Source organism: Hylobates moloch, unplaced genomic scaffold (assembly GCF_009828535.3).
Source record: "Hylobates moloch isolate HMO894 unplaced genomic scaffold, HMol_V3 SCAFFOLD_20, whole genome shotgun sequence".
In the NCBI taxonomy this organism is placed as follows: domain Eukaryota; kingdom Metazoa; phylum Chordata; class Mammalia; order Primates; family Hylobatidae; genus Hylobates; species Hylobates moloch.
In genome coordinates, this window is record NW_026652295.1 from 36,103,822 (window position 1) to 36,115,959 (window position 12,138).

At 51.1% G+C, this 12,138-nt stretch overlaps 1 protein-coding gene across 1 annotated transcript in view; it reads left to right on the forward strand.

Annotated features, from left to right (window-relative positions):
- LOC116460242 (putative uncharacterized protein FLJ45825) overlaps nt 1-5,392 on the forward strand; it is a 28,811-nt gene extending 23,419 nt beyond the window's left edge. Inside the window, exons 2-4 of the mRNA XM_032141190.1 lie at nt 3,380-3,449; nt 4,050-4,074; nt 4,650-5,392. Of these exons, the coding sequence (XP_031997081.1) occupies nt 3,380-3,449; nt 4,050-4,074; nt 4,650-4,848 (294 nt within the window). The 3' untranslated portion in view covers nt 4,849-5,392. The remainder of the gene's footprint in view (nt 1-3,379; nt 3,450-4,049; nt 4,075-4,649) is intronic.
- The last annotated feature ends 6,746 nt before the right edge of the window (nt 5,393-12,138 follow it).

Below are 12,138 nucleotides of genomic sequence, written 5' to 3' on the forward strand. Positions count from 1 at the left end.
TTTGGCTCTGCCACTTACCGCTGGCTGTGTGATGCTCAGAAAGCTACTTAACCTCTCTGAGCTCCAACACTAGGCTCACCTGTAAAATAAGCGGTGATGGTGAAAGTACCCACCTCACAGTGCTATTGTGAAGGTTAAATAAGATAATAAATGTAAAGCACAGACCCTAGCATGTCATGAAATCATAAGAGGTTTATTGGGTCTTCTTGGGCAAAATTGAACTCTCTCAATTTTCTCATCAAATAAGGATAATAGTGCCACCCCCCCAGGAATGTAGTGAGACTAAAGTCGATAATGCACACCCATGTCTGCATGCAGTTGGGTCTCAGCACAGCACATAACTGGTGGGAGTGTAAATGATTCAGCACCTTTGGAGGTCCGTTTGTCATATCTTTTAAAATTACAAATGTGCATTCCTCTTGTCCCAGTAATTCTATCTCTAGCATTTTCCCTATAGTTATATTTCCAAGTGTGTAAAATAACTTAAGCACAAGATTTGTATTGGTAAATGATTGGAAATAACTCAAATTTCCATTCACTGAGAACTAGTTAAATCAATTATGGGACATAAATACACTGGAATACTATATAGCTTTAAAAAAGGAATTAGGAAGTTCTTTCTGTACTCACACAGAAAGATCTCCAAGACATTTTGTTCTAGAGAAAAAGAAGAATGTGTCTGGAATGACTGCATTTATGTGCCTGTCTGTGTATAGACTATCTCTGGAAGGACTCATAGCAGATCAGTGACAGCGGCTGTTGTCTTCAGAGAGGGAAGCTGGGGCACAGGAAAAGAGGAAGGCTTTTGTGGATTTGGAACCATGTGCGTATAAAAGCTATTGATATGTATCAAGCCAGGAACTGTAATAAGGCCAGGTCTGAAGTGAGCTCTCTACACTGAAGGGATGATGTGAGGCTTGGCTCCCCCAAGTCTCAGGCATATGGCCTGTTGCTCTTGCCATCAGCACACACTTGCAGGGGCTGAGAGGGGGGCTCAGCTGGGGACCAGGAAGTACTGCAACCCTTTGGGGCAGGCAGCAGCTTGGTCCAACGCTGGCACTTTGGGAGGCCACTTTCCCTCAAGGATTTCCACATGTTTGCATGTAAATGGGGCTGTGGTACCAAGTGCCTGATTGCTCTGCCTGGGACCATGCCACCCAAGGGTTCTATGAGTGTGACTGGAAAAGGAGAAAATATCACAGATGGCCCCAGCCCTGTGCCTCTGCTGTCTGCCTGGAGCAAAGGAGCTGCTGCTGTGCCTCTGAAGGAATGAGCTTTCCATCTCTGAAGCAGGATCCAGCCCCTCAGAGGGAAAAGAGGGAGACGGATGGAGATGTAGAGTCTGTGGCGTCAGACGGACATGGCTTCAAATCCCAGCTGGGCCACTCACCTGCCGTGTGGTCTTGGGCAAGGCATTTAGCCTCCATTGGCCTCAGTTTCCACATCTGTAACATGGGCACAATCACACTCACTTCTCAGGTGGTTGTGAAGAGCGAAGGTAGGCTAGGCACAGTGGCTCATCCCTGTAATCCCAGCACTTTGGAGGCCGAGGCAGGAGGATTACTTGAGGCCAGGAGTTTGAGACCAACCTGGGCAACATAGCAACACCCCACCTCTACAAAAAATTAAAAAATTAGCAGAACGTGGTGGCTCATGTCTTTAGTTCTAGCTACTAGAGAGGCTGAGGTGGAAGGATCTCTTGAGTCCAGGAATTGAAGGCTATGGTGAGCTATGATTGCATCACTGCTCTCCAGCCTGGGTGACAAAGTGAGATGCTGTCTCAAAAAAAAAAAAAAAAAGAAGAAAAAGAACAAAGGTACATTTGTGAGGCGCATTAGCACAGAGTAATAACTGAGGGAAGGATTTGGGTGCAAGCCGTTTACTGGGGAGTGATGCTGAGGAGCACTGGGTGGGGAAGCCAGGGGCAGGAGGGAAGACAATAAGAGGTGTGTGAATGAGCAGTTAGCCTGCTGGGTACAGGGCTCAATCCTGCTGAACCTCTGCAAGGCTGTGCAGAACAAGCCTCAGAGCTATCTCAGAGGGACCACTAGGGTATTTATATGCCAACTCCCTACAGTCATCAGGTTGAGGGCTGCTCTGAGCCATTTCCACTCCTTGCACTTTCAGCCTGCATGGAGCTCAGGGCAAGGACACTGGAGTGATGGGGTAGGGGTGTGGGAATCAAATAAACCTATCAGGCAGGGCAGAGAACCACAGGTGCTTGGGGTCCAAGAGCCAGGCATGGGACTAGTGAGTGCCAGGGGTATAAGACGGAGCACCAATATCCCTACCACAAGTTCTTTGGCATGTGCCAGGCACTGTTTTAAGCACTTTAAAAATGTTAACTCACTTAATTCTTACCACAACACAATGAGGTGGATGAAGACAGAGACATAGAAAAGTGGAGAAACTTGCCCAAGTTTACCCACCTAGAAGGAGGAGTTGAGATTTTAACCAAGGAAGTCTGGTTTATTGGGTCTAAAGGGCCTTAGAGATCATGTAGGTCAATACCTTCATTTCATGGTGAGGAAATCAAAGACCAGAGAGGGCAAGCAATTTATCTAAAGTCACACAGCTAGCTAGCGACACGACTAGGACTTGAACTTAGATCTCTGTTCCTTCCTTGACACGCCCACTGCTTAGCCTTAGCCTTTTCTCCTCCGGGTTGCCAGACTCAGGTGGGGCTGGGGTGTGGGAGGTGGCTTTCTGCAGAGCACTGGGTGCTGCAGTGCGGAAGCCAGGAGGCCATTAATCGGCCAGGAAGGCGGGCATAGCACAATCAGATTATGATCTTTAAGATGCATGCTTTGAATCTCAAAATCAGCCAAGGAATCAGGCCCCAGAGGAGGCATGTGTCGTCTGTCCCTGCTTTTTAACCCCAGGCTGGCATCAAAGAGGAAAAGATGAGCTGGGTTCACTAGGGTGTGAAATTTCCTTTTTGTCTCCTGGGGTGGGGAGGGAGAGATGAGAAACTGCGCTGCATCCCATGTGTAATTATAGGCTCTAGAATTTCTTGAGGATTATGTTGCTCAAAGAGACTCAGTGGGCTCTGTGTGGTATTGCTGGGCCCCGGTGGACATGCCTTTCAGTAGACTAAGGGAGACTAGGAGCGGTGTGTGTGTGTGTGTGTGTGTGTGTGTGTGTGTGTGTGTGTGTGTACGAATGCAAGGAGAAAGCACAACTGACAAAATGTAAATTAACTCTTGCAGCTTCATATTTTTCAGAAAAATCAGAGCAGGGGCTGGCTGTCTTCATCCAGAGATAATCTTCTAGAATCTTTACCCTTGAGTTACCAAGAGGAGTCCTTGCCAGACTCTTAGCAGGTTGCCGCGGACATGTCTGGCAAGACAAAGGTGACCGACTTGTTCCCGTTTTCTAGGGACTGCCTAGTTTTAGTAATGAAAGTCCCACGTCACGGGAAACCTCTCAGTCCTGGACAAATCAAGATGGTAGGTCACCCTAGGCATGACACTTCAGTCCCTACCCTGGCCAAGCCTGGACCAAGAGAAGCCAGCTGTGTCAGAAGACTGGGCGGGCAGTGGCTGGATAAGGTCACGGACAAGTGCAGGCCATCCAGCCAGGTTCCAAATCCATCTCTAATTCTTGGGATCCCCTGCCTTTATCTGACTGCTCCCTCAAGTAAGGTCACACCCCAGTCAGGGGCCCTTCCTGCTCTGGGAAGGGGGTGCTCCGTGATTCCCTCATGGGTCTGGTGGGTCTGGCTGGCAGAGCTATGTGTGTGGGGTGAGGAGGGGGCAGGACCAGTGCTGAGGCCAAGCTGTAAGTGCTGTGCAACTTGGGAAAGTCCTTTTCCTTCTCTGGCCTCAATTTCATAAGGGGTTGGGCTGAGAGATTGCTGGGTTTATTTTGTTTGTTTGTTTGTTTTTGTTTTTTTGGGGGGGGGAAGATTTATGTTTAAATTATGAAAGTAATACAATTGTTAAAAAAATTTAGCAGTACATAATGTAATATGAGAGGTTAAAGTCCCTTTCTGCTTCTCCTTATCCTGTGGGACAACCATTGCTAACAGTCTCTTTTTATCTTTCCAGACATTTTCTATGCATATGCAAGCATGTGAGTATATATAGCCTTGATTTAAAATGTAACACAAATGAGACTGTACTTTACATGCTATTCTGCAACTGGCCTTTTCGGTTTAACAATATATCCTGGACATCTTTCCATGTCCCCATACACATAAATCTCCCTCATTCTCGCTGCAGAATGTTCTGCGGGAAGGATGCACTGTGGTTTGTTTAACCAGGACTGCTGGTTTCCAAGGTCCCTACTAGCTCAGAGCCCACCATCCAGGCAGAAAGAAAAGCTGGAGGGGGGATGTGGAACAGGGCTGGGGAATATCAGCAGATTCTCGGACTAGGAAGGCTGGGTGTCTGCCCCAGCTCTTCAATGAGAGACGTAAAATGATTTAGAGATGAGTGAGGAGGAACCAGTAACTCCTGGGTCCGGGAAATTAGGCATGGGGTGGGGGCGGGGGCTTCTAAAGATACACGGAACACCCTGCCTGGCACCCAGGTGGGGCCGCAGACACAAGGCTCTCTGCTAATGCAATGTGACGGGCCTGCAGCCCCTAGTAAGTTTTTCCATTTCTTTGTCTTTCCTGAGAGAGGCTCATGATTATCGCCTTCTAGGTCACCAGGAGCAGAGCACAGAGGGACAACACAGCTTTTGCCCTTCCAGCTGGCTCCCATCAAGAAGTTAGAAGGGAGCCTGCAAACACATCTCCTGCTATCATCTTTCCACCCCAGAGTAACTTTCCCTGGTATAGCTGGGGGAGGGGAGGGGAGGCAGGCAGCAGGCCCCCCAGGAGGCCCTGGGCAGGAATATTAATACCCCAACTTCCCAGCACAAGAGGAGGGAGGAGGAGCGGCCACGGCGCAGGGGCCCTGGAAGGTGGTTGCTGAGCAGCCGGTGGGAGGCACGGATCCGCCAGCTCACGGCGGCAGGGGCCGCCCAAGTCCTAATGAAAACATCTAGCTCCTGGCAGGGCGCAGCCGACACGTCGCCCGGCCTTCTCGGCCACCTGGGAGAGGATGGGCGCCGCACGCGTATACCCAGCCTGCCGGGTTGTGCGCGCAGTGACATCGCTTTTCTCCTGGCAGGTGCATGCATCTCGCTGGGTCTGGATAGATAATACAATCTCTCTGCCCACACCCCATTTGCTGGGAGACAGCCTGGGCTTCTCCATTTTTTATGGGCTCACTTAGCTTGGAGGAAATCCAGAGGTCAAAGCCGACGCAGACGCTCCAGTCACCTTGCCCGTCCGGGCGCACAGCCCTTCCGAAACGGGCTCACCCACGGGGCCCTAAATTACGGCGATTACACTGCAATTCGCAGCGCGATGTTACTTTGATACACTACCTGCTGCAGCCTGGCCCGGGAGGCGTGCATTATTTACCAGGGAGGCTGTCCGTGCTGCGCACCAGAGGCGACAGCGCTCCGCGGGGTCCCTACTGTCCCTACAGCCCCGCCTTCGCCCGCGTGCGGGGTCTGGAGGCGGGGTTGGGGGGTGGTCATTGGAGCAGCCCCGCTCTCTCGGAGTGGCCCTTTCCTGACCGCAATATAGCCCGGAGAGGACCCAGTGGCGGAAGCGGCAGCTGGCGGTGAGGTTGGGGGTTGCTAGGCGGGAACAAGTGCTGAGCCCGCAGGTCCTCCTGGCTCTTAAGGACACCCAGACCCTCCTTAGCCGGCCTGTAAGGGCCCTTGTTGCGCGCGCGCTGGGAACCACACAGAGGGCCTGCCCAGGGGTGCAAGGCTGGTGCCCGGCCCCTGGCCAACTGTTAAAACGGCTAGCAGCCGGCTAACCCCACCGGCAGGCTCCAGGATTTAGCCTGTGGCGGCTGGTGGCGGGGATGGAGGGAACTCAGGCTACCCTCTTTTCCTCGGGCCCTGGAAGCTGAGGCCTGATTTCGCCATGGCTAGGGGCTGGGGCCGGAGTTGGGCCCGGCTTCTCTCCGGCTCCCCCATTATGGCCTGGCATCAGCATCTAGATTGCAGGTTACTTCTGCTTTTATCCAAAGCGGTCCTTAAGGGAGATGGATTTCTGATTGAAATCCAGTCAATTGGCGCCGTGGCTCAGAGGGCCCAGCGTGAGCACACTTGTAGGGAAATTGCCCTGGGTCTGAGAGGAGGGGCAGGGGTGGGGGAGGGGACAGGACCCGCAGGCCCGGCTCTGGAGCCTGTGAACGCGCTGCTGCGAGGACTTTAACGAATGTGCTCAGCTCGGTATCCGCGGGAGTCCTGGAGGGAAATCCGCTCTCCTTCTCCAGCTCCCTGGGATTGATGGAACCAGAAACCTCAGGCAAGGGATCCCCGGAGGTCACTGCGTCCAGTCTCCAGCCTCAGAGAGTGTCTGGGTAGTGGAGGCCGAGTCTGTGGGACGGAGCTGTCTGCTTTGGTTGGTGAAGGAGGGTGGACTTCAGGGGTCTGGGTTCAAGTGTGGATTAGTTCCAGAACTAGTTCCTGTTACTCACAGGCGGGGAGAGGTCATGGTCCCTGCTGAACGCGTTTGGCTGTGTTCGGTCCTGAACTGCCCTGGGCTCCTCAGCGGTGTGCACCGGGGTCTGGCCTCCAAATTTCTTGCAAACAGCTCATCAGGAGCTGGAGGAGCTGGCCTGGCCTTCGACGTGTGGAGGGGCTCCTGGAAGGAAGCAGATGGGCACAGGGAGGAGAAGAATGACAAATCCATTCTTCCCCAATGCTGGGGAGAGAATATGGTGGTGGGGAGGAAGCATGGAGACCATGCATCCCAGGAATGCTTCTGGTATCCCAGAAATGTCAAGAGCTCATTCTGCCAGCTCTTCCTGGGCCAGCAAAGAACATATATATCATTTCTCCATCCACTTTGGGACCTGCCTGAGATGAACATATGTTTTAAAAGGAATCTCAATTGCTGCAGGAGCAGATGGTGCTACAGGGGCAGGCAAGGGCAGGAGAAAGAATACTGGCTGGCAGTAGGGTAGGTGTCTTGGATTCTGCCTCGCCCCTTCCTCTTACCAGCCGTGTGAGCTGTGTGGCTGCGGGCAAGTCACTCCCCGGCTCTGCGCTGCCCCGTTTTCCTTGTGAAGAGTGAGTGGGTCCCCTGTAGCACTCAGGATGAGCTGAGGCCTCACCCCGCTGTGATGGAGAGGACAGAACACTCTCTCCATCAGCAGGGAAGACTGATTTTCCTATTTATTAGCCTTTTCAGCTGGCAGACACGGGGACTGTCCTCTAGGCCATGGGGTGGGGAAGAGGGGGACACAGCCCCACACCAGCCACCGCTGTGTCCATCCTCTGCCTGTGGCTGTCTGCCTGATTTGTTTGGTGGCCTCCCTGGCTGGGATTGGGTCCCTGTGTCCTCCTGCACATTTGCCTCTGGTCCCTCTCTGTGTGGTCAGGAGGGGGAGCTCTAGGTGTAGAGGCGGAAGAGACTGGAACATCTAACCGGAGTGACTGCTGGGCTTGGTAAGGATCTTAACAACCACGGGTCCGACCGCCACCTTGTGCTCCGGGCCCCTCCCGAGAAGCTCCCCCTGCAGTGGGAGGCTCACTGCCTCTCACTGAGTCACTCCCAAAAGTTCACCCTTTTCTGGATCCCAAGTCGAGTCCCTTGTGTCATCTCTCATTCATCCTAGCTCTTCTTGTTGGCCTAGGCATGCCTACAGGACCATCCTTCAGATGTTTCAGGGCAGTGATCTTGTTCACCCCCCACTCCACCTTCTTGGGGCAAAACCTGCCTAGTATCCTCCCTGCTGCTGCCCAGTTCCCTCACACTCTAGCTCTGACAAGAATTGATTGAGCTTCCAGTCAGATGTCAGAGGCCCTGGTCTCCTGGGAGCTTCTAGTGTGGGAGATAGTCTTCCTAGGACCTAAGGAACGAATAACAAAATCACACAGGCATTTGGGACTGTTGGATTTCCAACTGGCATGGCTGCTGGTCTGGAAACCTCCTCAGAGGTGAGTGGGTTTAGTCATCTTCCAGGGAGAGAAGTCTTCCTGTTCTCTCTGAAACAGCTATGCTCCCCCTCCTCAGAGACTGTGGAACTACTGGGTGCTCCGATGGGGCTGGTGCCTGCTCCGGAGAGAAGTGGGAGAGAATACTTTCCAGTTCTTTCCACCTCCATCCCCATCCATCCTGGAGTGGGTACCACAGAAACCTGAGGTCCAGGGGGAAGCTTTCCACAGTGGGGAAGCCACCTCAGCGTCTTCGGTCCCCAGGGCACCTACTTTTTCTCCTGACTTCCAGAAGATGTTCCCAGAGGGGCTGGTCTACGCTGCAAGAGTGGGCTCGCCACATCTAGGCCTCCACCCCGCCCCCAGCTCTTAATTTATTATTAACTCTGGAACTGACTTTGAAATTACGGAAGGCCATGTTGTTTCTTTCCTCTGCATCTCTTATGGTCCCCAAGGGGAGGCGAGCTGAGAGTGCCAGATACACAAATATGCAGGGAAAACCCTGTGGATTTTTGGTTCTAGCAAGGGGAAGGAAATTAGCTGTAATAAGCTGCTGTCGCCTCACTGGAAAGCCTCCAGCACAGACCCTTGGAGGGGCTCCTGGGCCCCCTTCCTCTGCTCTCCCCACTTCCCAGCTGCATGGCTGGAGATCTCTGTCTTCGGGTTCCCCTGCAGGGCAGTGGCCTCCTCCCCACCCAGTCCTGTGACATCACTGATGGAGATGATCAATATCCCGGGCCTGTGAGGAGGAGGAGGAGCAGGCTGCAGGCACACAGAGAAGTGGTCCCCGGCCTCTCCCCGAGCCATTAGCTTGAATGGTGGTAGGAGAGGCAGGTGGGAGTCAATTTCCATTCTCCTAGAATTACTGGAAGGCAGAGGGTTATTTGGAAATTTCTGAAAGGTGTGAGGTATTCATTGGCCCTCACACAAAAGGATCAATAGGCTCTGGTCTTTCCTTTTTCCTCTCCTGAGGACAGCCAAGGGCTAAAACCCTTAAGTGACTACCCCACAGCAGCAGCTGCACTTAGGCAGAAAATAGCCTGGGCTGTGACTGGAGCCCTGGAAGGAACTGGTTCTAGCCCTTTGCTGGCTAACTTGGCCCATCCTGATCTGGCATTGGGCTTCTCTCTGGCTTCTAATGCAAAGAACATAGCTCAATCAAATGGCAGATATAACGTTAAGCATTCATTGAATTGAGTGGTTAGTTTCTCCCATAACTTGCTGTGTGACCTCTGGTGAGCCACCTAACCTTTCTGGGCTTCACATAGTTTATATGTAAAAGGAGAGCAGGGGTGAGATGAGTGCGCCATTTCTGAGACCCAGGAGTAATCACGCTGGGACACATGTTTTATAACCGTGGCCCAAACGCTCTATCTTGTCCACCAGCCAAAATGTTGGGCCATCTTCTGTAGACTCACTCACCGATAATGCTATTACATGGAAGGTTTTACAGCCAACAGGACAGTCATGAGCTTTCACTACTAATAATTATCTTTGTGATTTAAAATTTTAGCAATAAGATGGATTCTTACCAATATTACTATGTATTAGTCTGTTTTCACATTGCTATAAAGAACTACCTGACACCAGGTAGTTGATAAAGAAAAGAGGTTTCATTGACTCACAGTTCTGTGGGCTGTACAGGAAGCATGGCTGGGAGGCCTCAGGAAGGTGGAAGGGAAGCAAGCACCTCTTTACATGGCGGCAGGAGAGAAAGGGCAAAGGGAGAAGTGCCACACACTTTTAAACAACCAGATCTCATGAGCCAGCACTAGGGGGATGGTGCTAAACCACTAGAAACCACCCCCGTGTTCCAGTCACCTCCCATCAGGCCCCACCTCCAACACTCGGGATCACATTTCAACATGAGATTTGGGTGGGGACACAGAGCCAAACCATACCATACCGTATATTTTAACTTTTTAAAAAATTTCCTAAGATTTTTCCCTTGGAGAGACAACAGGCTGCAAGAATGAAGAGTGTGAGCCCAGGAGCCTGTCTGCCTGGATTTGAATCCTGGCTCTGCCACCCACCAACTTTGTTATCTTGAGGGTATCCCTTCACTTCTCTGTGCCTCCACATCCTCATCTATAAAGTGAGAAAAATGGCTGGGCGTGGCTGTTTACGCCTGTAATCCCAGCACTTTGGGAGGCTGAGACGGGTGGATCACCTGAAGTCAGTTCGAGACCAGCTTGGCCAACATAGTGAAACGCTGTCTCTACTAAAAATACTGTAGTGCCAGCTACGGGAAGCTGAGGCAGGAGAATTGCTTAAGCCCAGGAGGTGGAGGTTGCAAGGAGCTGAGATTGCACCACTGCACACCAGCCTGTGTGACAGAGACTCCATCTCAACAACAATAACAAAAACAGCGGGGAAAAGTGGGGAAAAGAATACAACACCAGGTTGCTGTGGTCTGAAGGGGTTAAAACAGTACCTGGTGCATAGTTGGTGCAAGCTTATTAAGTGTTGAGTGTTATTACTGTCAATGATAATAATAGAATGCCTCTGAATCCTTCTCAGGAGAAGCGGCCTCTTTATTTCATCATGTTGGCTCCTGCGTCTTTGCTAGGGTGATCAATTAGACACATACACTTTCTGAAATTCTGAGGGCACCCAGTGGGATGACCTTTAAGGTATACCTCCAGCCAGAATGTTGGGGGCAGCGTGTGTGTGTGCACGTGTGTTCCTGGCTAATAGTATACACTGGTTAACTGAGAATAGCCCACTCCTTTTCGTTTCATTCTCCTATAGTTGAACATTGATTTGAAATGCACAAATCCTGTCCCGTGCCTTAGCGGTGTTATTGATATCCCTTTCTGAGGAGGCCATAAGGTATTATCGGCAGGCGCCGTGGGTAGGCTGTCAGAAGGGCGAGTCAGTTCTGCCTCTTCCCCTGGCTTCCACATCTGTAAAATGGGGGCAGTAACACCTAGAGGGCGTGGGGGCTTTCCATCCTCACAAGGAGATCTCAGGTGAGATGATGGCTCCAATATAACTTTTTAAACTGTAACATGCTGGTCACCCAAAATGGCATATCCTCCTCACCACAGAGCCTCTGCACCCTGGGAACCCTTTTTCAGGACAAGATGTCACCTTATCCCAGGCCCCTGGAGGGGAGGCCCAGGAGATAAAGGATTAGGATATTGTTTTGTTCCTTGCATTCTTTTCTGATCTTATTTTATCTTAAAAGTTAAAACAAAGATCCAGTTAATGGATAGTCCCATGAATTCAGACTTCAGAGGTCGGGTGTGCCTGTGTGTATTGTGGCTTCCCCATGGGCCTGACTTTGACCAATGGCCTTGTAACAAGCATCTTAGTTCCCAGAGCTCATGTCTGCACACCACCACACACTTCGTGGATGTAGACGTTCATTCGTTTGACAAATATTTATGGAAAAACTGCCAAATGCTGTTCTAGGCACTGGGGAGATAGCCATGAATGACACAAGGTCCCTGTCCTCGTGGAGCTCATGCCAAGAGGGAGAGAGACTGACAACAAATAGGAAGATACATAAAAAGGATTTTTTTTTTTTCATGATGATGAGTGCCTTGAAAAAAAGAAACCAGGGGAGTGTGATAGAAAGTGACTTGAAGGGCAAGCATCCTTCCTTGGGTGTGGTCAGAACAGGACAGATTCTGGTGAATGGGCCACTTTATGTAACAGAAATAGTCTCAAGTCCTTCCTCTTTAATAGAAGTACTACTGCTACCACGCATAAGGACAATGACAGTAATTAATAGTTACTACTTGCTGATGCCACATCCTGTTCTGAATGGTTAGAAGAATCGAATCCTGGCCAGGTGCAGTGCCTCAGGCCTGTAATCCCAGCACTTTGGGAGATGGAGGCAGGAAGATCTCTTGAGGTCAGGAGTTTGAGACCAGCCTGGACAACTTAATGAGACCCAATCTCTAAAAAAACTTTTAAAAATTTAGTCAGAAGTGGTGGTGCACACCTGTAGTCCCAGCTACTTGGGAGGCTGAGGTGGGAGGATCCCTTGAGCCCAAGAGTTTGAGGCTGCAGTGAGCCGTGATTGCACCACTGCACTCCAGCCTGGGTGACGGGGAAAGACTCTGCCTCAAAATAGACCACAAAAAGGAATCAAATACCCCCAACAACCCAGGTGGAGGGTATCATTATTATTCCCACTTTACCAGTGAGGAAACTGAGGCACAGAGAGGTTAAGCA